This window comes from Talpa occidentalis, unplaced genomic scaffold (genome assembly GCF_014898055.3).
Source record: "Talpa occidentalis isolate TD23 unplaced genomic scaffold, MPIMG_talOcc4v2.1 talOcc4.7, whole genome shotgun sequence".
NCBI lineage: Eukaryota > Metazoa > Chordata > Mammalia > Eulipotyphla > Talpidae > Talpa > Talpa occidentalis.
In genome coordinates this window covers 107334654-107360649 of record NW_023605083.1, presented here as the reverse complement: position 1 = coordinate 107360649, position 25996 = coordinate 107334654, and the positions used below count along the sequence as shown (strand labels likewise).

General features: G+C 39.8%; 2 protein-coding genes across 2 annotated transcripts in view; both read right to left on the bottom strand.

Annotated features, from left to right (window-relative positions):
- The window catches only part of BCAS3 (BCAS3 microtubule associated cell migration factor), a 557971-nt gene extending 549301 nt beyond the window's left edge, over positions 1-8670 (bottom strand). Inside the window, exons 1-4 of the mRNA XM_037494441.2 lie at positions 8625-8670; positions 7740-7781; positions 5923-6010; positions 3331-3385 (exon numbers count right to left, since the gene is read on the bottom strand). Of these exons, the coding sequence (XP_037350338.2) occupies positions 3331-3385; positions 5923-6010; positions 7740-7781; positions 8625-8670 (231 nt within the window). The remainder of the gene's footprint in view (positions 1-3330; positions 3386-5922; positions 6011-7739; positions 7782-8624) is intronic.
- A 12563-nt stretch (positions 8671-21233) lies between these two features.
- Positions 21234-25996, bottom strand: part of PPM1D (protein phosphatase, Mg2+/Mn2+ dependent 1D) — a 36170-nt gene continuing 31407 nt past the window's right edge. Inside the window, exon 6 of the mRNA XM_037492597.1 lies at positions 21234-22724. Coding sequence (XP_037348494.1) covers positions 22167-22724 — 558 coding nt within the window. The 3' untranslated portion in view covers positions 21234-22166. The remainder of the gene's footprint in view (positions 22725-25996) is intronic.

Here is a 25996-nt window from a genome sequence, read left to right as displayed (position 1 = left end):
CATTATAATCATTACATATCATGGATGAACACTGTTCTCCTGGCTTCCATGAGAGTCTCAATTTAAGGTAACATGTATAACATGTTTTTCTGAAATTCAGTGTATTCATTGAGCATATATGGGGTGTCCCCTTGTGCTCTTGTTGTCAATACCAATATGAAAAATATTGGCAGTTCAGTTACAGAACAAATTTTAAAAATCTTAAGTACAGGGCCTCCCCGGTGGCACAGCGGTTGAGCGCTGGGTTGCGAAGCTGCCCGCAGCCTCTGCAGCGCCGGTTCAATCCCCAGCTCTCCCCGACCACAGGAGAAGGGTCCCACATGGCGCGCAGACCTCTCCTGCTGCCCGCTGCTCCCCTCAGCAGTGTACTTCGGTCCTTCTGCCTGCTCTGCTCCCCTCTCACCCTCCCGCGCTTCTGACTGTACCCAGTGCTTGTATAAATAAATAAAGTAAATAAATAAATCTTTAAAAAAAAATCATAAGTACAGCTTATGTTTAATTTGGATCTAAGCTAATAACTGAGAAATCATTTAGCAATAAGGTTCTCTGATATTTATATACCCTGTGAAACTGCACTTAATTATGGGACTGCTAATTCTAACAGCTGCACAATTAACATAGGAATAGGCAAAAATTATAAATCTGGATGCCAAATTCTAAACAAAAAGCAATCTCATTTTCGCGTATCTATAAATAAAGAAGAGGATAAGAATTATCTGAATAATGTTAAATAAAGAGCAGAAGGTATTTAGAAGTGAGAAAATAAATTTTTTTCATTAAATCTTCCAGTTCACAAAATGCCTGTAAGGAAAATAGCAACATAAGACTAAAGATTAGTTACATTGCTATTATTCAGAACTTCTTGAAAGTAAAAAATGAATATGAATCAACTTCCTTGGTTTAAAGTTAATTGCCTTACAGTTTGTTATTTTGTAACTTCAAATCTATGTTACTCTTGAAAATTTAAAACAGAAAGTAAAATAATATAGCAAGTCAGAAACTTCACCCATACAACTAGACAGATGTTTATAGTTTTGGGGTATCCTAAAGCCTCTTTTCTCTAGTCAACCAAAAATACTTGCTATACACGGTTTCCACTAGCACAAAAGGTGCTTTTGTAACAAGTTGATAAAGAGGCACTCTTGAGACAGGCAAATTACAAAAATTTAAAAATACCCCTTCCTTGGAAGTGCAGTCTCCTGCCAGGGCTAAGAGCTTAAGAGAAAGGAACAATTCATAGAACAAATTGGATCTCAGCCCCCCCATTGCTCTCCAAGGTCTGCTATTCTGTGCAGAATTTAAGATGTATAGTTACAGCAACCTTGATGCCTACCATTCCCAGTTAGCCAGTTTCCTTCAAAATCAAATACCCAGCCTTTCCTTTCATTTCAACCAATGCTACTTCCAGTGTCCTTGGAAACCTGACTCTTACTTCTTTCTTTGCTGATTCCCTTAGCAATCAAATATTCAGACTGTACTATCATGTGTAACACTTACTGATAGGTTGCTATTATCTCTGGTTGGTTCCCTTTTTTTTTTTTTTTTAATTTATTTATTTATACAAGCACTGGATACAGTTAGAAGCGCGGAAGGGTGAGAGAATTCACCAGAGCCAGAGCAGGGAACAGAACAGGCAGAAGGACTGAAGTACACTGCTGAGGGGAGCAGTGGGCAGCAGGAGAGGTCTGTGCGCCATGTGGGACCCTCACCCAGTGGCCGGGGATCAAACCAGCGCTGCAGAGGCTGCAGGCAGCTTCGCAACCCAGCCATCAACCGCTGTGCTACCGGGGAGGCCCTGGTTGTTTCCCTTATTAACCAAGCTCCTCAAGAAAGGAAACCATTTATTTTTCCTTACATGCCCCACAGACCTTCTTTTGCTGACCAAGATTCATTCAAGCTGACTTAATAAAGAATACCAGGCCTCTCTGGTGGCAGAAGGGGTTAAGACACAACCTATGAAGCTATCCACAGCCACTGCAGCATGAGTTTGATCCCCGACCAGGGAGCAACCCACATGGCACAGCAGACCTCTCCTGACCCACCTGCTGCTCCCTTCAGCAGTGTATTTCACTCAATCTACCTGTTCTGCTCCCCACTCTGTCTCTGGTGAATCCTCTCTCCGCCCCCATACCTCTGGCCTGTACCCCAGTTCTTGTATGAATAAATAAATCTTTTTTTAAAAAAAAAAGAATACCGGGCCTCCCTGGTGGTTCAGCGGTTGAGCGCTGGGTTGCAAAGCTGCCCGAAGCCTCCATGGTGCCGGTTCAATCCCCAGCTGCTCCCCGGCCAACAAAGGAGGGTCCCGCATGGCACGCAGACCTCTCCTGCCGCCCGCTGCTCCCCTCAGCAGTGTACTTCGGTCCTTCAGCTTGCTCTGCTCCCTGCTCTGGCTCTGGTGAATTCTCTCACCCTCCCGTGCTTCTGACTGTACCCAGTGCTTGTATAAATAAATAAATAAATCTTTAAAAAAAAAATACCAACATTCTCTGACACTTGCCTTTATTGGATGAATACAGTTTATTTAATACAACTGAAATACGGATTTTAGACTTTTCAAGGAAGCTGGGAGACTGGTTCTATGAATGTGCTTTTTGAACAGTTAAGTTACAAAAACCTTGGCAGTCAGAGAAAACGGACATTATCAAAAGGAAACCTTTCCTTTCAATAATTCTACTATGCAATGTTTCCCAAAGCTACTGTTTCACAAGAATCAGCTTAGATTCTACTACAGACAAAAGCTACTGAATGCCCTATAAGAGAGGGGCCTGGTAATTATTCTTAATGTTAAGTCTAGGCAACAGTGCATTAGAGATGATCCTAGGAGGGCTGGTTGCTCTTACTCCTTAACAGTAAGGGGCTTACTCTCATATAAGCTAGAGTAAAAAGACATCCTGACGTGGCATTAAAATTCTGTTCAATATGTAAGAGATGCAGATGTGTGCTCAGTATAGTATTTAGTTAATATAATATCTAATTAATGAAAAGCACACTGTTTTTCTCACTTCAGACAGGCAACAAACATTTACTAGGACAGGTGAAAGATTTTAGAAATAGAATCCAACTAGAAAGTCCCAAGTTCCACCTCTCAACTAACATCTCATCTTGATTTCTCTTAAGAGGGTTAAGTCCGGGGAATAATAAATGCACCACTGTAATACAAAATTAAGACAAATCTAATAACAAGTATAGTACCACCCTACTAGTGCTCAGGATGCTAAAACAAAAGTGTTTCTGGAGATGATATGACTGTCAAGTTCAGGATATCGCACATTTTAGAGCTCTCCTGGCCAATGGTAAAACCTACCTTTTTTGAAACCCCATTTAACTTACCTGTGGCACAACATCCTGCAGAAAAGTCACAACACTTTCCATGTAGGACTGCTCCCTGAAAAAGGGTGAAATGGAAAAGTTTTGTCGTGACAGCTTAAGATGAATATGGAAAACCTCTTTTCTATAAGCCCTAATAGAGTCACTCATTAAAAAAAGAAAAGAAAAAGACCTGGTAGTCCTGCTATACAGCTTTCTCGTTTCATAGGTCTTTCTATTAAATGCAAATAAGCTTTTAACATTTTTAAACATTATCTCTTCTGAAAAGTCAGGCTCTTAACTTGTATTTGAAGGAATGATGACAGAAGACTTGGCTAAGGCAGGACCTTACTCTTGAGTCAGAGCAGACGAATGCCCTAGTTAGAGTAAGAAAAACTATTGCTGATGACTCAGTATTTAGTGACCTTCTCTTTAAATTGGTTAGGAACCTAGTTCCTTACCTGTACATAACGAAGCCAATCTGTATTCATTACTAATGCCTGCTGAACATGCAGGGATGGGAGGAGTCATTAAGAAGTCCTCACAAGACAAAGGAAAATATTAAAATCCATAAAAGTTAATAGGGAAAATGATACCATTAAGGAAACTAAGATATTTTAAAATGAGAAGTATATGACTATCAGTAAGTAGAAAAAAACAATTTCTTCAAAATACCAAGTCAACTTCATTTCAGGAAAAAAGGTGAAAAACTACATTTGAAGATAATGTGAGCTACCCTAAAACCTATTTTTAAAAATATATTATATATATATACACACACACATACCATAGATATGCACAAAACTGTTTAGAACTAAACTTTTTTTTTTTTTTGATTAGGCTACCTCTCCAGCCTCATTTTTCTGCAACGCTCCAGACTTAACTCTCCTTTAGTAATCTGCACCTTCAGTTCCTACAACATACCAAGCTCTCCTTTTAATCAAAACCTTTCTTGATTCAAGATAGCACCAGCTTTCTTTCTGCCTAGATTCCTTTTCATACATTCCCCTCCCCTTCAGATCTCCAACTTAAGTGTTATCTCCTCAGAGAAGCCTTTTCTGATAGCCTTAAGTCATATTCCCCATTGTCATTCTCTATCACAGCACACTGTGCACTGATCACAGCCTATAATTACCTATTTACAGTTTTTCCCACTAGAATTAAGCTCTATTATAGGAAGGAATCCCTCTCTATTACCTTATATCTCTAGAACCTTATAACCCAGTAGTTAGACATCACGTAAATGTACAAGTGATTAAAAGCACATCAAATGAATCTAAAAATTTTTAAACACCAAAATTACTTATTATGTAACAAAAGGCAATATATGTTGAATGCCATATGGTGAAGCAGCATAGAACACTGCAAAAAGTACACAGACTGTAGAGACAAACTGCCTGCGTTTTATCCCTATTCCCTTACCTGGCTGTTACCAAGGACAATTTACTTAATTTCTCTCTGTTTTGGTTTCCTGGCCAGTATAATGAAGACTGAAAGAGTACCTAACCCATAGCTGATACCATGCTTTACTTGTTGCCATGGTCCATAGTTGATAAAGATAGCCTTGGGAAACGCAGGAGGGAAAAAAGGAAATATTACAGTAAGATATAGTATGCATATGCTTTTTGTTAGTCTGAGAAGGCCACCTTTATGTAACACACTACACTACCCAAGGGAAATAATCCAAAATGCTATAATTCCCTTATGAGCATTTTAAAAAGCAGAAAACAAAAGTTATCTCCCTAGCTAACTACTGAAGGTTCATAATTTTCTGCTCAAACTTCTTTAAATAGGTCAACGTCTATGTCATTTATGAAAATAAATGCCTTTTCCACATCTGCTCACTTTTGCCTTTCCCACATCAGTACACTCTTTCCTTTGCCTAAAACGTATCCTTAATTCTAACTTCCCAAATTCTACTCAGCTTTTAAAGTACAATATAAATGTTAGCTTATTATTGCAACATTTTCAGATGTAAAATACTAAAATATTCCCACTAAAATACTCCCTCTATATTCTCATGCTGTTTTGCTGACATTTTTCATTGATTATAGTGATTTCAAATACACATACCTTAAAACCACATTAGATTAAAAGCTCTTAGAATGTGTAGATATGCTATGTGAAAGAATGCTTAAAAAGCAGAAATGCACTCTTTATGACATTGACTTTAAAACTTTCTGAGGAGACCTAGAGTAATAGACACATTTTATACCCTGATCTAATAAACGTATACATACATAGAAATATATCTATCTGTGTTCACAGAAAAATACTTCCTCCTAATTATATTTTCTATTATTCTATTTCATAAAGGTCCTAATCCACTAACTTGACTTCATGATCCACTAATTCTTAAATCTGGACTTTAAAAAAACATTGCTCTTTAGGATTTAACAGTGATTTTCATATACTCTATAAATGTACTGAATACATCAACATTGTCCTCAAATAATTCCTTTTATTTGGTCTTGTCAATGATATTAATTATCTTATAATGCCCAAATTAAAAATAATTTACAAAAGTAAGTATTGTTCAGAAAGGTAAACTGAATGATAGTCACTATAATGAGTAACCTCTGCTTTAGTTATTAGGCTTATCTGAAATTTGCTTACGTGACAGCCTGGGGGCGAACCACAACTCCACCAGTACAACGACTGGGTCTTCTTGGGGAATCTGTAGCCATAACTTCATTCACAAAACCTGTTTCCAGAAAAGACAGGGAAAATGGACCATTATTGTTAGGGATAGGAAGAAAAGTTTATGGTTGCTCACTTGAGATCCCTTGTTAAAATACCTAAAATGATTGAAACTTTCCCAACAATTTCTTATACCAGAAAAGGGAGCGGGAGAGAGAGCAAGTAGATTAAAAAAATTCAAATTACCATGAATTTTTTTTTTATTTGGACCTAGCCCCAGAACCACAAAACTAGTTAAGACTCTTGTAGAACCCTTTGATCTACTGTTAAATTAGAAAGGTCTGAGAACCAGATTCTGGGATGAGAAGCTTAGCATATGATCACTTTATAAAAAATGCCACCTTTGTAAGCTAAAATCAAAGAATTTACTGAAATCTTATATTGAGAGAGTGAAAATACACTTGACCAAATGAACCTTCCAATTAAGACTGCACACTGTAACTGTGTATGGTGATGGATGTTAACTAAACTTATTGTGACGATCATTTCACAATAGCCACAAATATCCAGTCATTACGTTTTACACCTAAACTAGCATATTAATTCTATCTAATTTTTTAAACTGCATGGCCATAATTAACAAGATTTCTAAAAATCCTATTTTTAGTTTCCTGCTATTGTAACCTAATGACCAGAGTCTAAAGAAGTAATAAAAATTTACATGACTTAGAAGCCCCTTATCCATTATGGTCACATCAATCAATCCTAATACTTGAATGTCTAATAAGCATTTGAATCACTGGAGAGGTTTTAAGAGCATGGAGTGTACTTAGTTAAGGTTAAGAGAGGACTGACAGCAATATTAAAGATCCTAGAAGCCTCAGAAAAGCCCACAGCCTGGAAGGAATCTTGAAAGCCCCTAAAACCATCACTTCTAAGTAGAGATCACACAACCACCTTATTTGAAAACTCCCAAGCCTGTGAATCCCACCTACTAAAACCAACACCCTTTGCCCCAACCAGCTCAGTTTCCCTTCTTCAGTGGGTACCTTTACCTCCAGCCCCTCAGCCCTCTCATTTCCTTTCCACCCTTTATTTCCCGAAACAAAGCCTCCCTAGACCTGCCCTTTAAGGGTCCTGTCGCCAGAGGACCCTCGCCAACCCCCCAGGCCCCACTCTCCCGAAAGATACTCGCACAGAGCTACCCATGTAACCTCCAACGCGGAGCTACCTCTGCCACCGACCGCCCTCTGGCCCCTTGCCGCCTCCCCTCCCCCTCCAATCTCGCCTCCCCTCCCACATCGAACTCCTGCCAGCCAAGCCCGCTCCCCTCACGCTGCTCGCTCCTTGTCCTTCCTCAGCCTCCCCAAAGCCGCAGCCCCGACAGTCCTCTCACCGGCCGCCCCGCCGGTAAACGCTGTTCTCCAGATCTAGGCTCACTGTTTGGAGTCTCCCCTCGTGACTGACAGCTACCACTTCCTACCACGCCTCAGCGGAACTACCTGACTAGCCAATCCCAGGAGCAAACTGGCTACGACCGGGCACCGCCCTTGGAGGCCAGCTGCGCCAACCAGCAAGGAGAGGAGGCGGACCCGCCTCCCGAATGTAGCCAATCCGCTCGCGCTCCAGGGAAAACACAACAGTCTGTAAGTTCGGGTGCAGACGAGCTGTCAGGTTCGGTTGCGAACGCAGGCAGGTGGGGAGGAGTTGCGGACATGTTTCTTTTCCGCTGCAGACAGTATCTGCTTGACTCTGTCAAAAAGCACCGGGCACCAAACTCCTGCCCGCCTCACCTGAGCGGCTCCGGTGGGAAGTCGGAGGACAGGGGGACTGGTCTGTTTACATCGAATTCTCGCGACAGCTGGTTCGAAGCTCAAAGCACGTGGACATGGCAGCTGCCAATCACTTTTAACTGGCCATTCAGCCAGCCCGAACCCGCCTTCTGCCCCGCCCTCTTCTGATGTGTTTACCTTCCGGGAATCTAGCCCGGCCGGCGCTGGTGGGGAGCCCGGGAGCCAAGCCTGGGTCGATTTTAAGGCGATAAGCGGTTGGTAATCTCGTCAATTTGGGCAAGGTTTCTGGACCGCCCCTGGCTACTGCCCTGCCTGTTTCCAGACTACATGTGAAAGAGATCGAGATTTCGTCATTTTTTTTGGTCAGTTAGATTTCTTTTATAATAATGATGATATTTATTGATTTATAGAACGAACGCTCAGCACAATCCTAAACATTTCACCAGCATTATCAAGCTTAGTACGACAATCCCGTAAGGATATAGATTACTAATAGGCAGAGGGTTTGTAACAAACAGTAAAAGAAATCTCAAAATGTTTTTAACACTGTGAAAGGAGAAGCTGATTAGAGAAATCACCCACCAGAAATATGCAGCTAATCAGGAGCTGAAGACTTGACGTAGATAAGATATAACGTCAGAGAGAGCGTTAAGACACAACCCATTTGCCCTTGACGCTCTATCAATGCCAATAAATCGGACACCCACCCAAAATGCTATTTATCATCTAATATTTGAATGTTGGCTAATAAACATTGTTTGACATTGATTTTCTTCCACTCCAAATTCCTGTCACTTTTAAGCTTTGCTTCTATATAAACCAACCGAAGAAGGAATGTATCCAATAGTCTGATTTTTTTTTCTCTTAATGTTATCACTGGCTTACTTCTTTGTTGTCTTTGAAATGTCTTTTGGGTGTTTCTCCTATGCATGTCTCATATCCCCAAACTTTAAAGCATTTTGAATCTCTCTTAACATCTAACAGCCTAAACAGAACAAGTTATTTTAAAATTCAGCTTTATTTGAATTATTATTCTCAGGCCATCCTGTCCCCAGAACATGAATAAAGAGGAAAGCTAGAGGAAATATTCACAAATGTGCAACAGGGTGGTCCCCAGGAAAGGGGAGGTTCCCTGCCCCACCCAAGGGAGGGTGGAGCTGAGCAGGAAGGGGAGAAGCTGAAGAAGAGACTGAGGAAGGAAGGAAGCAAGATGGAGCCAGGAGACCTGGAGGAGGCGCATGGAGCCTAGAGACATGTGAAGAAACTGCGCTTGTCTTTTGGTCGTGGACTGGGTGACACAGATGTGGGTGAGACCCGTGGGGAGGTGACAATGGCAGCTTTTATCTGGATGTTGATTTTGCTCTTTTCCTTCCGGGCTTGTCCGGTTGTTTGTGACCCTTTGCTGTGGGTCCCCACTGGAAGATGCTTTAGACTTGTGGCAGGCTTTGGGGCCTTGCTCTGGGCCGACCCCATATGGATGGAGTTTTACCCACGAGGGGATGGGTAACTGTGGGTGCTTCATTTAGAAACTAGACTCTTTGCCTCACCTGTATTGTTTCCTAGTTTTTATTAAAGTCCCTTCCCATTAAAGTGTCATATGTTTTGTGTTGATGCGGCGGATGGCAGAACCCATTTAGAATAGGCAGGTTTGCGGGGTTTGGGCTGCCCTTCTCCCTGTCCTATAACAGATTTGGCGTCCAACGTGATTTAGGACAGAGCCATCCGTGGTTAGTCAGCCCCATGGGAAATTGGGCTTCCCTATGGCACTGGCTACCACAAGCGCAAATGTGATTTTTGGTTTCTCCGGTGTGTTTGTTTCATATAACAGATTTGCTGTTGAAAAACTGGCTTGGGCTTTGTGAAGATTCTGTGTGTTTGTGTGTAATTTGTTTGTAGTGACTTGCTAAGAGATTTTAATTTGTGGAAATTGTTCTGTGCCAGTTTTACTCAAAAGATTAGGCAGTACATTGGACCATGTGGTCAGATCAAAGATGGCGTCTGAGGCCACTTGGAGTGCTCTTGTAAAATTCAGAGGTTCTTGTTGCTAGGACTTTGGAACTTTTTTTTTCTTTCTTTTTATAATCTCTGCTGTCTCATTAGCATTTCTAAAGGCAATAATGGTTCTTCATTAATATGTTGCTTTGTCTTTGACTACTTCCTGCCCTGTGTCTGACCGGTTTTGCAAGCCAACTGTGGAGCGGTGGTGTTTTAATTAGCAAATGTATGCCTGGGTGTTAAGGAAAGAGTAGCCTTAAGCAGTAACTGGTAATCGCTGGTATCCTTGATGGATTCTTGGAGATAACTTGAATTTTTGCAAAGTCTGGATCAGAAAAATTAACAAGATTTTGTCTGAGTCTGAAAGGATTTGCTGCTGTGAATTTTGTCTACACAATTTGTTTTGGGCATGTTTGCCATTTTGAATCCTGAATTTGTTCAATTGCTGGTGTAAGACAAGATTCTAAGTTTCTGCTTCCTACTGAGGAAGGTCTGTTGTGGAAAGCACTCTTTAGGGTGCATCATGTAACTGTACCAGGTTTTCATACCTGTGTTGTTGTTGCCCCTCCCTAGTGTGGGGGAGGGGTAATCTGTGCTTAGATGTTTATTTTTTTTTTTTTTTTTTTTTTTTTTTAATCATGGTTCTGGAGGATTGAATGTGCTTAGATGTTTAATCTGCTCTTTCAGCTTCTGTCCCAGAGTGGCTAACAGAAGTAAGGAGATGACTCCTTTTAATTGAAAGTTAATTACTGATAATTTGATTTTGCTTTTTCAGGTTCTATTCCAGGAAACCCAAGGAGTGCCTGCTTGGTGGCTAACAAGAGATGACTCCTTTTGCTTAAAAGTTAACTGTTATTTTTATTCTTTCAGTTGCTGTACAGAATACCCAGGATTGACTTCTAACAAAAAGTCTTCAACACTGAAAACCCTAATGTGATAAACAAGGTCGTGTAACTCTTGTGATTAATAAAACTTTTCCTTCCTATTTCCAAAGTCTTAGGTTTGTAGGATGACAACCGCAAATTTTTCTGCCAGCAACACTCCACATTTTTTTTTTGGACTTTGACATTTTTTTTCTGAGCCTATGGAGTAAAACTGCAGTTACATAACATATTCTACGTGGCATAACTAAAAAAAAAACTGTCTTTGTCTATATGTTGTATGTCTGTATGTCCTTCTGTCTGTCTTGACCTCCAGTGATTGACAGATTGGTATACATGGTGCCCATAGACGTTGAAAAAAAAAAAAAAGAGTCTCCGGTTATGAGAAAAACAAAAAGTTATGGTTTGATTGTCAACATTGTGCTACTGAACTAAGCCGGTGCCTTCATAGAGATTGAATATTGTTGTTTCTGTTAATTTTCTGATATTTATGGCAAAGCTTCCCAGAAATCTAAATTCAAGTACAAATTTGGTGGCCTGTCATTTGACTGATGCAAGGAAATTTTGTGGAACCTCAATAGAGCTCCTGAGACACTCCACGAAGTTTCTCCTTTTCCTCCTGGGAAAGGCATTAGATGAATTTGTTCTATTTGGATTTTACATAATGAAGTAAAACTGGAAGGGAAGCATTGTCACTTGGGAAAATGGTAAAACTTTGGTATGTACAAAATGTTAACAGTAGTATCTGGTATGTATGTAAATTGTCAATGGTGATTGTCACCTTATAATATTATAATTCAATTGTTTCACATCTACAGAAATTGTTTCTGAAATATAGGGAGAAAAGGTCTCAACAGATTCCTATTGATGGAACTGTTGAGAGTAAAACTTTTCTACTAAGGACTGAATAGACTTGGAAATACACCTCATATTTACTAAGTTTTCCTTGACATAATAATACTGATGATTTTTTTGCATTTTGCTCTAAATCCACAAAGTTTTCTTGTTTTGGTGACCAGGATCTGCAGCAAGGTTGTAATTTTTTTCCAACAAAGCTAACTTGTGTTTGCATTTTCTCTCCCCTTGATACCAACACGGCATAAAAATAGTGGTAGTAATCTTTTACTACTTATCTCAGAGTCTGTTTTTGCATAACTTCCATAGGGATTTTGTTTAAACTGAAAAAAATTGGACATAAGTTTCATTGTGTGGCTTTGTGTGTGGAGCTCTTCCAGAAAGTTGAAACAGAGCTGAACCAAGAAGAGGAGAACCTGTTTGCCTTGTTTGTAGGGTTCCAGAGACCTCCAAAGAAGGTGAGGAAGCTTGCCTCCATTGGCAGGACTGGACAACCCGGCCAACGAAAGTCCCTGGTACCTCGAGAAGAGGAAAGCCCAGGTGGAGTCTGATGAGACCAACTTCTTCCAGAAGCCTACACGGACCGGATGTCAACAGTTCGCTCTGAATCCTATATGGAGTATTTCAACAAAGCCAGCTAAAAATTGCTGTTAGTTATTTCTACCCTGTGATTTTATGCAAAAATAGGAAAAATGGTTTAAAAGTAAATTTAGTTTGCAAACTTTTGCTATGCTGTTAAAAGTTTGGGATCAAGGTTGAGAAAATTTGTGTTTTACATCAGTTGAACCATTTTAAGATTTTTTTTTCCTGTGATTTTTACATATTTGCTGTCTTGTTTTAGCTAACGCTCCAATTTTTTTTCTTTTGGCTTGGATAATGGACTATTTTCAAGTAATGAAAAACTGTCATACTGGACATTCATGGACAAAGCTGCTGACTAATTGTTGCTTCTCTTACACACATTGTAACCCTAAAAAAAGACTGTCTCCTAAGACTACACCCTAACATTTGTGCCACCATAGATATGGTGGAATAAAAATTAAAAGGGGGGATTGCAACAGGGTGGTCCCCAGGAAAGGGGGAGGTTCCCTGCCCACCCAAGGGAGGGTGGAGCTGAGCAGGAAGGGGAGAAGCTGAAGAAGAGACTGAGGAAGGAAGGAAGCAAGATGGAGCCAGGAGACCTGGAGGAGGCGCATGGAGCCTAGAGACATGTGAAGAAACTGCGCTTGTCTTTTGGTCGTGGACTGGGTGACACAGATGTGGGTGAGACCCGTGGGGAGGTGACAATGGCAGCTTTTATCTGGATGTTGATTTTGCTCTTTTCCTTCCGGGCTTGTCCGGTTGTTTGTGACCCTTTGCTGTGGGTCCCCACTGGAAGATGCTTTAGACTTGTGGCAGGCTTTGGGGCCTTGCTCTGGGCCGACCCCATATGGATGGAGTTTTACCCACGAGGGGATGGGTAACTGTGGGTGCTTCATTTAGAAACTAGACTCTTTGCCTCACCTGTATTGTTTCCTAGTTTTTATTAAAGTCCCTTCCCATTAAAGTGTCATATGTTTTGTGTTGATGCGGCGGATGGCAGAACCCATTTAGAATAGGCAGGTTTGCGGGGTTTGGGCTGCCCCTCTCCCTGTCCTATAACAAATGGAGCAACCTGACTTTGTGTGAGTTTTTTCAGTTTAAGTAGCTGTTTGATAGGCATTGATAAACTCCACAACTCTTTGACTATCCCTCTACAAAGTTATGGAAAAGACAAGAAAATAAAAAAATTAAAGACCCTTTTTCACAAGTCACTCATTCAACAAATATTTGAGTACCTATTAAGAGTCATGCATATTCTACATTTGGGGATACAATAATAAACAAACCAACCCAAGTGCTTGTCCTCAACCACATAATTTACATTCCAGTGGAAAAACAGAAGTAAACACACAAACAGAAAAGAGAGTGTAACAAGGGTGGTCCCCAGGAAGGGGGGAGGTTCCAGGTTTTCTGCCCCACCAGAAAGGAGGGTGGAGCTGAGCAGGGAGAGAAGCTGGAGAGGAGACTGAGGAAGGAAGGAAGCAGGATGGAGAGCCAGAAGGAGACCTGGAGGAGGCACATGAAGAGGAGAGACGCGGGAAGAAAATGCGCTGTCTTTTGGTCTTGGACTGGTTGAAACAGATATGGGTGAGACTCGTGGGGAGGTGACAATGGTGGGTTTTGTCTTGATTTTGACTTTGCTTTTTTCCTCCCAGACTTGTCTGGTTGTTCTGATCCTTTTCTGTGGGTCCACACTGGAAGGTGCTTTGGACTTGTGGCAGGCTTTGGGGCCTTGCTCTGGGCCAATCCCATTTGAATGAAGTTTTACCCACGAGGGGACGGGTAACTTTGGATGCTTGATTTAAAAACTATATTCTTTGCCTTTCCTGTATTGTTTACTAATTGTATTAAAGTTCCTTTTCATTAAAGTCTCATGTGTTTTGTGTTGTTGTGGTGGATGGCTGAACCTATTTAGAGCAGGCAGGTTTGCGAGTCTGGGGTGTCCCTCTCCCTGTCCTGTAACAAGAGTAGTGTGAAATGCTATTTAAAAAATGAAATAAATAGAGGTGGGAGATGGTTTATTTTCAGTGGTGTAGTCTAGGGAGAACCCTCAGGAGATGGCATTTGAAGGTCTCAGTGACATGCATGAGAAAGCTACTTTGAGCAATCTGCACAAAAGTAACACAGGTAAAAAGACCATAAGAATAAAACTAAATCTGAGGAAGTATGAGAAAACCAGTATGTTTTAAGTGAAGTGAACTAAGTAAACTAGTTATGAGAAGTAGGTCAGATGGGGAGTATAGTCCTATATAGGGCTATAAAGAGAGTTTCCATTTTATTCTGGGGTGGAAATGTATTGGTGGACATTCAGCTAAGACGTATCAAATTATATTTACATTTTTAAAGCAACTTCCTATCTACTATATAATAAATAAAGTGTTGTCAGAAGGGGGAAATAGGAGAAGCAGTGAGCAAGTTGGAAGGCTATTTTAGTAGATGAGGTGGCACATGAAGTTGAAAACTGACCTGGAAGCAGTATAGGTGAAAAGTAGTGATTTCAGAAGATTTTGGAAAAGAGACTTAAGAGAATTTGATAATGTGTTAGGTGTGGAATAGAAGGAAAAAAATAATCAAACATGATACCTATGTTAGGGGCTTGAGCAGCCGGGTGATGACATTTATAGACATTGTACATTTTTTATGTATAGAATTATACATAAACAGGTGAATTCCTGTTTTGTGGTTGCATACTTCATAAATAGTGGAAAGAATATTATGATGTTCATGAGATTTTTACACAGAGTGAATAAATGTAAAGTTCTTAGAATAAGTTAGAAATGTATCCAAATTAACTACTACTAATTACAAACCACCTAATTCTAATTACTCTATTTTCATTGCCTCAAAGATGATGTGAGATCCTCTCATGAGCCTTCATATAGATATAACACTTAGGGGATGATTTTTTTTTTTTTTTGGTAGAAGTAACTTGTGGGTGCTCATGAGCCATTTCAAAATATTGGAACTTGGAGAAACTTTTCAACAATCTGCTTGTGACTGAGCAATCTCAGCTAGGAAACTCATTTTCAGTGTAAAAGAGTGACTTCAGGGGCCTCCCCGGTGGCGCAGCGGTTGAGCGCTGGGTTGCGAGGCTGCGCGCGGCCTCTGCGGCGCCGGTTCGATCCCCGGCTGCTCCCCGGCCACCGGAGGAGGGTCCCACATGGCGTGCAGACCTCTCCTGCCGCCCGCTGCTCCCCTCAGCAGTGTGCTTCGGTCCTTCTGCCTGCTCTGCTCCCCGCTCTGGCTCTGGTGAATTCTCTCGCCCTCCCGCGCTTCTGACTGTACCCAGTGCATGTATAAACAAAACAAACAAACAAACCAGCAAACAAATAAATAAAGCATGCCTCTATAAAAAAAAAAATAAAAAAATAAAAAAAATAAAAAAATAAAAGAGTGACTTCAAGCCAGAGTTCTTTGTTCTTCCAGTTGCTACAATACTTCCATTATAATCTATCACTGATGACTAAACTTGCCTCTCCTATGACCCTGCAGTCAAAAACAAAAGTCCCCAGAGAAATGCCAGAGAATTATCCATATGCAAACCAAATTTCTAGGTCAGTTTGTACTTTATTGTATGTTTTTGTTTTGGTAGGGTTAGGATTCTTTTTTTAGCCTCCAGAACATCATTGCCTCACCCTAGTACCAAAAACACTTGAAGATTATCACATGATTTAAGCAGTTATGAAATCATCTGCTTTTACAGAGAACTATGATGAACATTAATATTTTAATTTTCAATCAAGCAAAAGAAAAAACAGATGCAAATAATCTTCAAAAATCATGTTTCTTTAAAGTTCTTCAATTGTGAGGTAAAAATACATTAATAATCACTATATAAACTCACATTGGTGCAGTCATTAAGATGAAATTTTTGAAAACTACTTTTTAGAGAATTCCAAATTTTGTAATAACAAAATCAACATAACCCAAGGTCATACCACCTCACTTGTATTTAACTGAAAAGTACCTACCAGTTTTCTGTCTTGCATATTACTAGATAACTGTGGCTCCTAAAACATCATTTTCCCATATTCTATTCAAAATTCTAAGTCTATAAAGTTGTATTTGTTTATGTTGGGTCCTTTCACTCTACCCCAGAGCTCTCTGTAGTCCATTCTGCTCACTCTAGGGTCCAGCAAACATTCTTTTTTTTTTTTTTAAACATTTATTTATACAAGAACTGGAGTACAGGCCAGAGGTATGGGGTGGTGAGAGAATTCACCAGAGACAGAGCAGAAAGCAGAGCAGGTAGACGGACTGAAATACACTGCTGAAGGGAGCAGCGGGTGAGACAGGAGAGGTCTGCCACACAATGTGGGTATCTCCCTTGCCGGCCTGGAATCAAACCCACGCTGCAGAGGCTGTGGACAGTTTCACAGCGCTGTGCTCAACCCACTGTGCTACCGGGGAGGTCCCTCAAGCAAAAATTCTGAAGACATGATAATTTTTCATTTTCTTTTTTTTTAAAAAAAGAATTTATTTATCCATGCATACAAGAACTAGAGTACAGGCCAGAGGTGTTGGGGAGGGGTGAGAGGATTCACAAAGACAGAGTAGGGAACAGAACAGGCAGATTCACTGAAACACACTGCTGAGGGAAGCAGCAGGTGAGTCAGGAGAGGTCTGCTGCGCCATGTGGGTAGCTCCCTGGCCAGGGATCTAACTCGTGCTGCAGTGGCTGCAGAAAGCTTCACAGGTTGCGTCTTAACCCCTTGTGTCTTAACCCCTTCACAGGTTGTGTCTTAACCTCCCCCAGGGAGGCCCTGGCACAGCCTTTCATGTGGGCATTCATCCCAGCAAGATGGTTATCACTTAGCTAGAACTGGACAAAGACTGAAATAAAGTGCTAGAGGACAAGGTCAAATCTCACCAAGTAGTAAAGGAAAAGGGAAAATACAAGGAAGAAACAACTGAGAAGATGCAGGAATAAAGTAGTCGTACATATAATTTTCATTAAGAACTGCTATAATGAAAAATAATACTTAATTGGAATTGATTGGGGAAAAGAATGGAGGTCAAAAAGAACAGCTTATAAAGAAACAAATGGAAATTTCAGAACTCAAAAATGTCCTGATATTCTTGCTGAATTTAAAAACCCAAGCCCTATTCCTTGCCTAGCAGGCAAGTTTGGGATCTAGGGAGTAGATGGAACTGCCATGGGAACCTGGACATTAAGCTGGTGATTTGAAAAGCTGATGATCCCCTACGATAATTCAGATCATCAGTCAGGACACACCCAAGACTAGTCAGCCTAGCCAGTCAATGATGCTTGGAGTATAAATAGAGCCTCAGGACCTTCATTCTCTGTGCAACCAACCTCTCCTCTCTTGCCTATTGCTACTCTTAGCAGTGTGTTTCAATAAATCTGCCTGTTCTATTCACCACTTGATCTCCAATAAATTTTCACCCCCTGCACCCATGATGAAAAATATAACAAAATCTCTAACAAAGAGTTTTTAAAAATTGAGGTTCTTAAAAACAATTTAGGAAAGAGCTGAAAATCTCCTAAAGTTGGTTTGACATAAACCTACAGATTCACAATGCTCAGCAAACTCCAAGAAAAGTCCAAAGAAATTCATATATGAACACACATCAGCCATACTGCTAAAAATTAAAAATCAAAGAAAAATTTCTGAAAACAGCTAGAGAAGAAAAATGCAATATTTACAAGGATCAATTTGTTGTTGTTGTTTTTAAATATTTATTTATTTATGTATACAAGAGCTGGGGTGTAGGCCATAAGTGCGGGAGGGTGACAAGATTCACCAGAGACAGAGTGGGGAGCAGAACAGGTGGATCCACTGTTCCACTGCTGAAGGGAACAGCAGGAGAGACAGAAGAGGTCTGCTGCGCCACGTGGGTTAGCTTCCTGGCCTGGGATTGAACTCATGCTGCAGTGGCTGCTAGCAGCTTCATAGTGCTGAAACTTAACCCCTTTTGCCACTAGGGAGGCCCAACAAGGAACAATTTGAGTAACAACAGTTTCTTCATCAAAACCATGGTGGCCAGGGCCTCCCCGGTGGCGCAGCGGTTGAGCGCTGGGTTGCGAAGCTGCCCGCGGCCTCTGCGGCGCCGGTTCGATCCCCGGCTGCTCCCCATCCCCGGCTGCTCCCCGGCCACCGGAGGAGGGTCCCACATGGCGCGCAGACCTCTCCTGCCGCCCGCTGCTCCCCTCAGCAGTGTACTTCGGTCCTTCTGCCTGCTCTGCTCCCCTCTCTGGCTCTGGTGAATTCTCTCACCCTCCCGTGCTTCTGACTGTACCCAGTGCAGGTATAAACAAAACAAATAAATAAATAAATAAAACATGCCTCTATAAAAAACAAAAACAAAACAAAACAAAAAAAAACCATGGTGGCCAGAGGAAGTGGCATATTTCTTAAAGCATTAAAATAATTGATGTATCATGCCTTGCTTAATGACAGGGATACATTCCGAGAAGTGTGTTAGGTGATTTTGGAAAGGTCATGGAGTACACTTACCCAAACTTAGATGGTATAGTCCATTATATACTGAGACTACAAGTAGGTGCCATCACAGTATGTATGACTTGTTAATTGACTGGTGTCATTACTTGGCACATGATTGTACTGTTGTAGAAGGTAACAATATCAGAAGCTTGTAACTTCTTTTTTAAAGATTAATTTTTATTTAATGAATACAAGAGTTGGGGTGTAGGCCAGAGGTGGGGGCTGTGTATGAGAGGATTCACCAGCGACAGAGTGGGGAGCAGAACAGGTGGAGGTACTGAAGTACACTGCTGAGGGGAGCAGCGGGCAAGACAGGCGAGGTCTGCTGTGCCATGTGGGTACCTCCCTGGCCCGGGATTGAACTCAGGCTGCAGTGGCTGGCAATAGCTTGATAGTGCTGAGACTTAACCCCTTGTGCCACCAGGGAGGCCCTTTCCCTGAGTTTTGTAAGCTGCTCTGGTAAATTATCAAACCTGAGGGGGAGATTGTGGGAACCCTAATTTGTAGCCAGTCAGCCATAAATATATGTGACAACTTGGGATTTGAGATTGATGTCTGGAGTGGAAGCAGTCTTGTGAGAATGAGTCTTTAACTTGAGGTAGAGTTGTCAAAACTGAATAGAATTATGAGACATGAAATTGGTGTCTGTGGAAACTGGAGAATTGCTTGGTGTAGGAAAACCCACACACCTGGGGTCAGAAGCACTGTGAATCTGTGAATATGAAAAAAGGACGAGATGTATCTTCCTTTCATTGGACATGGTTAAAAATGGCATAAATAACATATCCACAGACTAGAATAAGGAGGCTCTGATATCCTGATGTGGAAAAATCTTTATGGTTGAGACAAGCATAAGTATAGTCATTTTGCCTAGATTATCACTAAAAGAATACACAAAAGAAATGGGGAAAGTGGAATGTCGGCTGCCTTAGGTGTTAAGGTGGGTTTTTTGCCTATGTACCATTTTAGACATCATTAATTCCCCATCATGCATCATACTAGAGCTATGTGTTACAAAGGCAAATAAATTTAAATAAAAATAAAATATTTTTTTGTGATTGCATAACATTTTCAACTCCTTAAAAAATAGGCTTAAGGGGGGCCTCCCCGTTGGCGCAGCGGTTGAGCGCTGGGTTGCGAGGCTGCGCGCGGCCTCTGCGGCGCCGGTTCGATCCCCGGCTGCTCCCCGGCCACCGGAGGAGGGTCCCACATGGCGCGCAGACCCCTCCTGCCGCCGGCTGCTCCCCTCAGCAGTGTACTTCGGTCCTTCTGCCTGCTCTGCTCCCCGCTCTGGCTCTGGTGAATTCTCTCACCATCCCGCGCTTCTGACTGTACCCAGTGCATGTATAAACAAAACAAACAAACAAACCAGCAAACAAATAAATAAAGCATGCCTCTATTAAAAAAAAAAAAAAAAAAAATAGGCTTAAGGGGCCTCCCTGGTGGCGCAGGTGGTTTAGCACTGCACTGTGAAGCTGTCCACAACCTCTGCAGTGTGGGTTTGATCCCGGCTGGCGGGCGATAATCCCACATGGTGCGGCAGACCTACCCTGTCTCACCTGCTGCTCCCCTCAGCAGTGTATTTCGTTAGTCTGCCTGTTCTGTTCCCTGCTGTGTCTCTGGTGAATCCTCTCACCCTCCTGCACATCTGGCCTGCACACCGGTTCTTGTATAAATAAATACATCTTTGAAAAAAAAAAAAAGGCTTAAACACAGCCCTAGGAACACATACAGAAGAGTTAATTCAGCATTTTCATCTTAGAGTCTGAAACCAAAATTCTTTCCAGTATTAGACTCTATTCCACTAATAATCTGACCTAGGAAAGAATTAATGCTATTGTTAGGGAAAAAGAATGTCTTTTATATCAGGGCTGCCCTGTAACACTATGACATTTTTACATTAAAAGTTATTTGAAATGTTAAGTATGCTAATCCATTAATCTAATCATAATCCACTACTCTAATTTTAATTTCATGTAGATACAGGATTATTTTCTTCATAATCTCTGGCAGAAAAAGTGAAAAAAAAACAGAAAATATACATTCAGATTTGAATTTTTGGTGCAGCTAGGATAGTATTACAGGTCTACGAGATGAACAAACTCATCATAGTAAGTTGATTTGGAAAAGGTCTGTTTATGCTTATCTCAGAAAGATCTGAAATATAAACTCTTCATTATCCAGATATCCTTAAAAACCAGTCACAAATAATTTTTCCCAGACCCCTGATTTCAAATGACCCTTTTATGAAAACCTGGTATGCTTCTAATGATACAGTTCAAAGCATATTGTAGGGGCATAATGTTGAAGATATGAATCTTTAATATTGAAGATATGAATTATTTCTTTAATCTCTCAATGAGAACTGATTCTAAATTAATAAATTTTTAAAAAATTATTACAATTCTTATTGTAGAACAATTTACTACACCAAAATGACATACTTTAGTGTTTTGGAATTAACCTTTTTAGCTTTTTCCTATATTACCAGGATAGGGTTTTTATTTTTCATTGCTATATAATATTTCATTAAAAAAAGAGCCACAGCTGACATAACCATAATTTTATTGCCGGATATTTAGTCTGTTTTGATGTATTCTATATTAAAATTAAAAAGAGTGCAAAATTACAGGTATTTTAAGTTATTACTCTAAAGCATGATACAGCACAATAGAAAGTCAATATTTATCATTAAAACAAAGCAACAAAAAATCCAGCAACATCAGGAACAGTTCACTGATTTATTAGATGAACAAACATATCCATATAATCAATGAAAATTATATGATATATAAAATAATTTAAGAAATGTTGGGAATTAGCAGCACCATCCGTTATTGAATAGCAAGAAAAACTTCACATATTTTATGCACTCACAAGAAGGTAACTATTTTAAGATCTAATAATGCCACTGAATGTCTGGGATGATTGAGAAGAGCATCCTTTTCGGCAAACACACCTCCTGCTAGTCCAAAGATGTGGTGAGTATATCTGATGATTAATGTTTTATAAAAATGCCACTGAATTAAGAGATAATGCATAGTATTTTAATTAGGACGAGAAGACGAATATCCAGCTACTTCAGCATGGTTCAACACATTTGCTTCTATGAAAAATTTAGTTCTGAATTATGAAATTAGAAATAAAAAATAATTTTTAAAAGACACTAGTTGTCTCTAGGAAACATTCAGTGAAACACAGATCACTATGAAAATACATCACTTTTCCAGTTTGCTTAATAATTTACTTTAAAAAGTTGTATAGTTTTCATCACAAGTGACTTATACAAATTTCTTAAGCATTTTAAAAAGTTTAAATGTATTTCTAAAATCTAATAGATTCTTTTGATTTTTTCTTTTTTAAACATTTAGCCCTATTGTTACATTTACTGTGTATCAGAGTTAAGAGACTGAGTTCGTGTGAAGGATACAAATTTACACACATTTTACAGCAACTTATACCCTAACATCTACAAAATTCACAGTTATAATACAAGCAAGTACAAGGCCAGAAAAACTGTTGAATTCCAAAAAGTCAAGCTGTATATTATTTTTATTTGTCCCCTTAAAAAAAGTTCAACTTCGGCACCAACTTTAAAAAGCCCTCTTACATTCCAAGTTTGGAAAAAAACATTTTCCAGATACCTTTCAGCAAACACAAACAGTTTTTCTGTGCTGGTGAAGTAAAGGATTTCCAATTTTCTTCTGGCCCCTAAGTCTGCGTCGCATGGTAAGTTTAACAGAGTTCTTTCGCTGGGAGGTTGTGGGAAGGCTTGCAGGCTGAGTACCACTACTTCGACTTAAGCCATTTCGTCTATGCTTCTTCATAAGAGGGCCAGAGTTGGATTCTTCTAATGTTCTTTTAAAATTTGCGGGAGGGGTTCTTTCAACTTCTTGGGCTTTCATTTGACCTGGAGTTGACATCTTTAAATTTTTTTGGTCCATAATTGCGTTGGTTGAATTAGTAGGCACAAGGCCAACTGATAGGCTGTTATTCAAAGAATCATGTATCCTTAAAGTCAGAGCTTTAGTACAATTTTCTTCAGGTGGATCTGGATCTTTTGCAGGTATGATTGCAGACTGGACACTTCCTCGAGCTATCTCGCTTGGGATTTCTAAATAATTCTCTGAGAAGGCATTACTACGAACAAGGGCAGGTATATGGTCTTTAGAGTTCAGCCTTGACCATGGATCCTCCTCCAGTGACTGGAAAAAAAAAAAAAAAGGTAAACCAAATAAGAAATAATTTATCCAAGAATTCAGCTGAATCATTGGGGTTTCATTAGAATAATGAAATTTAATTATTTAGGATAAGTGACAAATTTATTTCCTACTTTACAAATTCTAATTTCTGAATATTCAGCAGTGTGAAAAATATGAAATGCAACATTAAAGCAACTATGGCATAATTGAAACTCAGTTACTTTGTACCCATACCCAAAGGACTGGACACTGTTTTCTCTTTTTAGAAAAGCAAGTCTCAGCACTATGAAGCTATATATAGGTAGCCACTGAAGCACAAGTTTGATCCCTGGCTAGGGAGCTACCCACATGGCGCAGCAGACCTCTACTGTCTCGCCCGCTGCTCCCCTCAGCGGTGTATTTCAGTAGATCCCCCTGTCGTGCTCCCCACCTCTGTCTCTGGTGAATCCTCTCACACCCGCACCTCTGGCCTGCACCCCGGTTCTTGTATGCATAAAATAAATAAATCTTTAAAAAACAAAAGAAAGAAAGAAAGCCACTTCTTATCAGTTTTACCTTGACTATATGTTAGGCAGCAACCTTATTTCAAAGTACCAGTTTTGAGAAAGGATAAGGATAACAGAACAGTCTCTACTCTAGAACATTTACATATGACTTTTAATAACATCAACAAGAGTTGTATGTGAGTTTATCTCTCTGAATTAGGTTCATTACAAAGCCTAACCTAATCACAAACATGTTTTGGATGATCACAGAAAACTGTATCTAGTCACAAGTAATTGGTTTTTTTTTTTGCTTGTTTGTTTTTTAAGATTTATTTATTTATGCATACAAGAGCTGGGGTACAGGCCAGAGGTGCGGGTGGTGAGAGGATTCACCAGAGACAGAGCAGGGAGCAGAAGGACCGAAATACACTGCTGAAGGGAGCAGCGGGCGAGACAGGAGAGGTCTGCTGCACCATGTGAGTATCTCCCTGGCTGGCCCGGAATCAAACCCATGCTGCAGAGTCTGCGGACAGCTTCACAGCGCTGTGCTCAACCTGCTGGGCCACCGGGGAGGCCCACAGTCACAAGAAATTTTTAACCAAGAGTTAATCCTTTAACGCAGAAAATGGATTTGTAACAAGACTAGATTCTATAGACAAAATTTTCACATTACCAAAAAATCATGTCACTAACTTTAGGCAAAGGAAAAAGGTATTAAATCATTTATAAAAATAGAACGCACTGCATTAGTATGCATAACAAGATTGGCTGTTGCATGGAATTTCTTTATAAAAGAAAAGCAAAGGGACAATTTCAGAATTAATACAATTTATTGTCATTTATGTTGTGCTGTGTCCTTTTAAATTCAGATTATTCTGACACTATAGGTGCACTGGCACTGTTATTTCTTCCCCCACTTTCTCCTTGAATTCTTCTCTTTTTATTGGCATTTTGAGGGAATATGCTGCATCTGTTATCACAGGCAACTTGGACTTCTTAGACTCAGCCCAGATTAATAACTTGTATTGCTAAGCCTTCCTTCTGTTCATAAAATGTTTGTAACATTGAGAGATTACCTCCTAAAAAGACATACTTTAAAGTTTACTACTTCAGAGTTCAACTTACTCCCTACATCTTAAAATCCAACATTAAACAATTACAGATTGCACCTAGAATTCAACTGAAATTGTTTTAATTTTCTGAATGAATTCTCTTTCTCAGTCCTCCTTTCTATAGTTATCAGCTTGCCAAAAAAAAAAAAAAAAAAAAAAGCTAAATTTAACTTTTCCCTAAAGAAAGGATGGAAAAAGCAAGGGGTATGATCACAAACTAAGACTTGAACAGAGCCTATTTCCGTCATATTCATCCCAAAAACAAATATCTGACTACTGATTTACAAACAGAAAGTGACATAGTTATAAACTAAAAACCATAAACATAGATGATTACAGATAGTTATATATAAACCTAGCTTCAAATGCCTTCTAAATGTAAGTCTTAAAAATCATTCAAAATTAACCAAAATGGGGCCTCCCTAGTGGCACAAGGGGTTAAGACGCAACCTATAAAGCTATCCACAGCCACCGCAGCACGAGTTTGATTGCCAGCCGAGTTTGATCCCCAGCTGGCTAGGGAGCTACCCACATGACGCAGCAGACCTCTCCTGACTCACCCACTGCTCCCCTCAGCAGTGTATTTCAGTCAATCTGCCTGTTCTGTTCCGGTCTCTGGTGAATCCTCTCACCCCTCACACCTCTGGCTTGCACCCCAGTTCTTGTATGCATAAATAAATAAATCTTTTTTAAAAAATTAACCAAAAATGTCTATTTCTTTAGATATTACTAAACAGAATTATTACAATAATGAAATAAATCAGAGACATTTTTAAGTCAGTTAAAATAAAATGAAACAATCTGTTGGGCAGAAATTTGCCCTTCTTTAGGTGAGAGCCAACAATACTAATTATTCTGAATGGCTCTAAATATTTTCCCGTTCCATTTTTAGCAGTTTGAGGAACCTATGCACAGCTTTCCATAGCAGCTGGACCAGTTTGCATTCCCACCAGAGTGTAGGAGAGTTCCTTTTTCTCCATAACCTTACCATTTTGGGTGGGGCCAGTGGTTAACAAAAAATCATTGTAAACTTGTAAATTACTGTTTATATATCTCTCCTTATCTTTATTTTAGTAGTAGTATTAGGTGATTATTTCTCAGAATTTTAGTAATAATATTTAGAACATAGTTTATGTACAACTTATGCAATTTTACTAATGCAAATAAGCAGACTGCAATAATTATTTGAAATCAATATTAAATTTATTCCTATTACAACATCCTATGTTCCCTCTACCCGATTCCCCTTTCCCTATTCTGCCTAACAGGCAGTTATTTAAACACAAATACATTAAGAAACATAAGAGTAAGGAATACATTCAAACTAAGAAATAGACATAATGCAAATGAACATATGTGCCTTCACAACTTTCAAAAAAGAATGAAGAAACTTTAAAAAGTTTTGAACTGTACTATTATTCAAGGGTATTCAAAGAAAAGAAATATTTGACAAGAAATCCTTTCAAGAAAATCTACAAAATATTAATTTATCAGTTTCTAAAGAAAAATGAATTCCCATGTATAAGTGAACTGATAGAAAGCAAAGCAGTAATAGTAAATATTCTGAGTATAGAGTCACAATACCCAAAATTAAATTCTTCATGTGTAACTTTGACATCTTCAAAAATTGAATACATAACATAGACTTTCTCTTTATTTTTCATCTTCATGGTCAGTA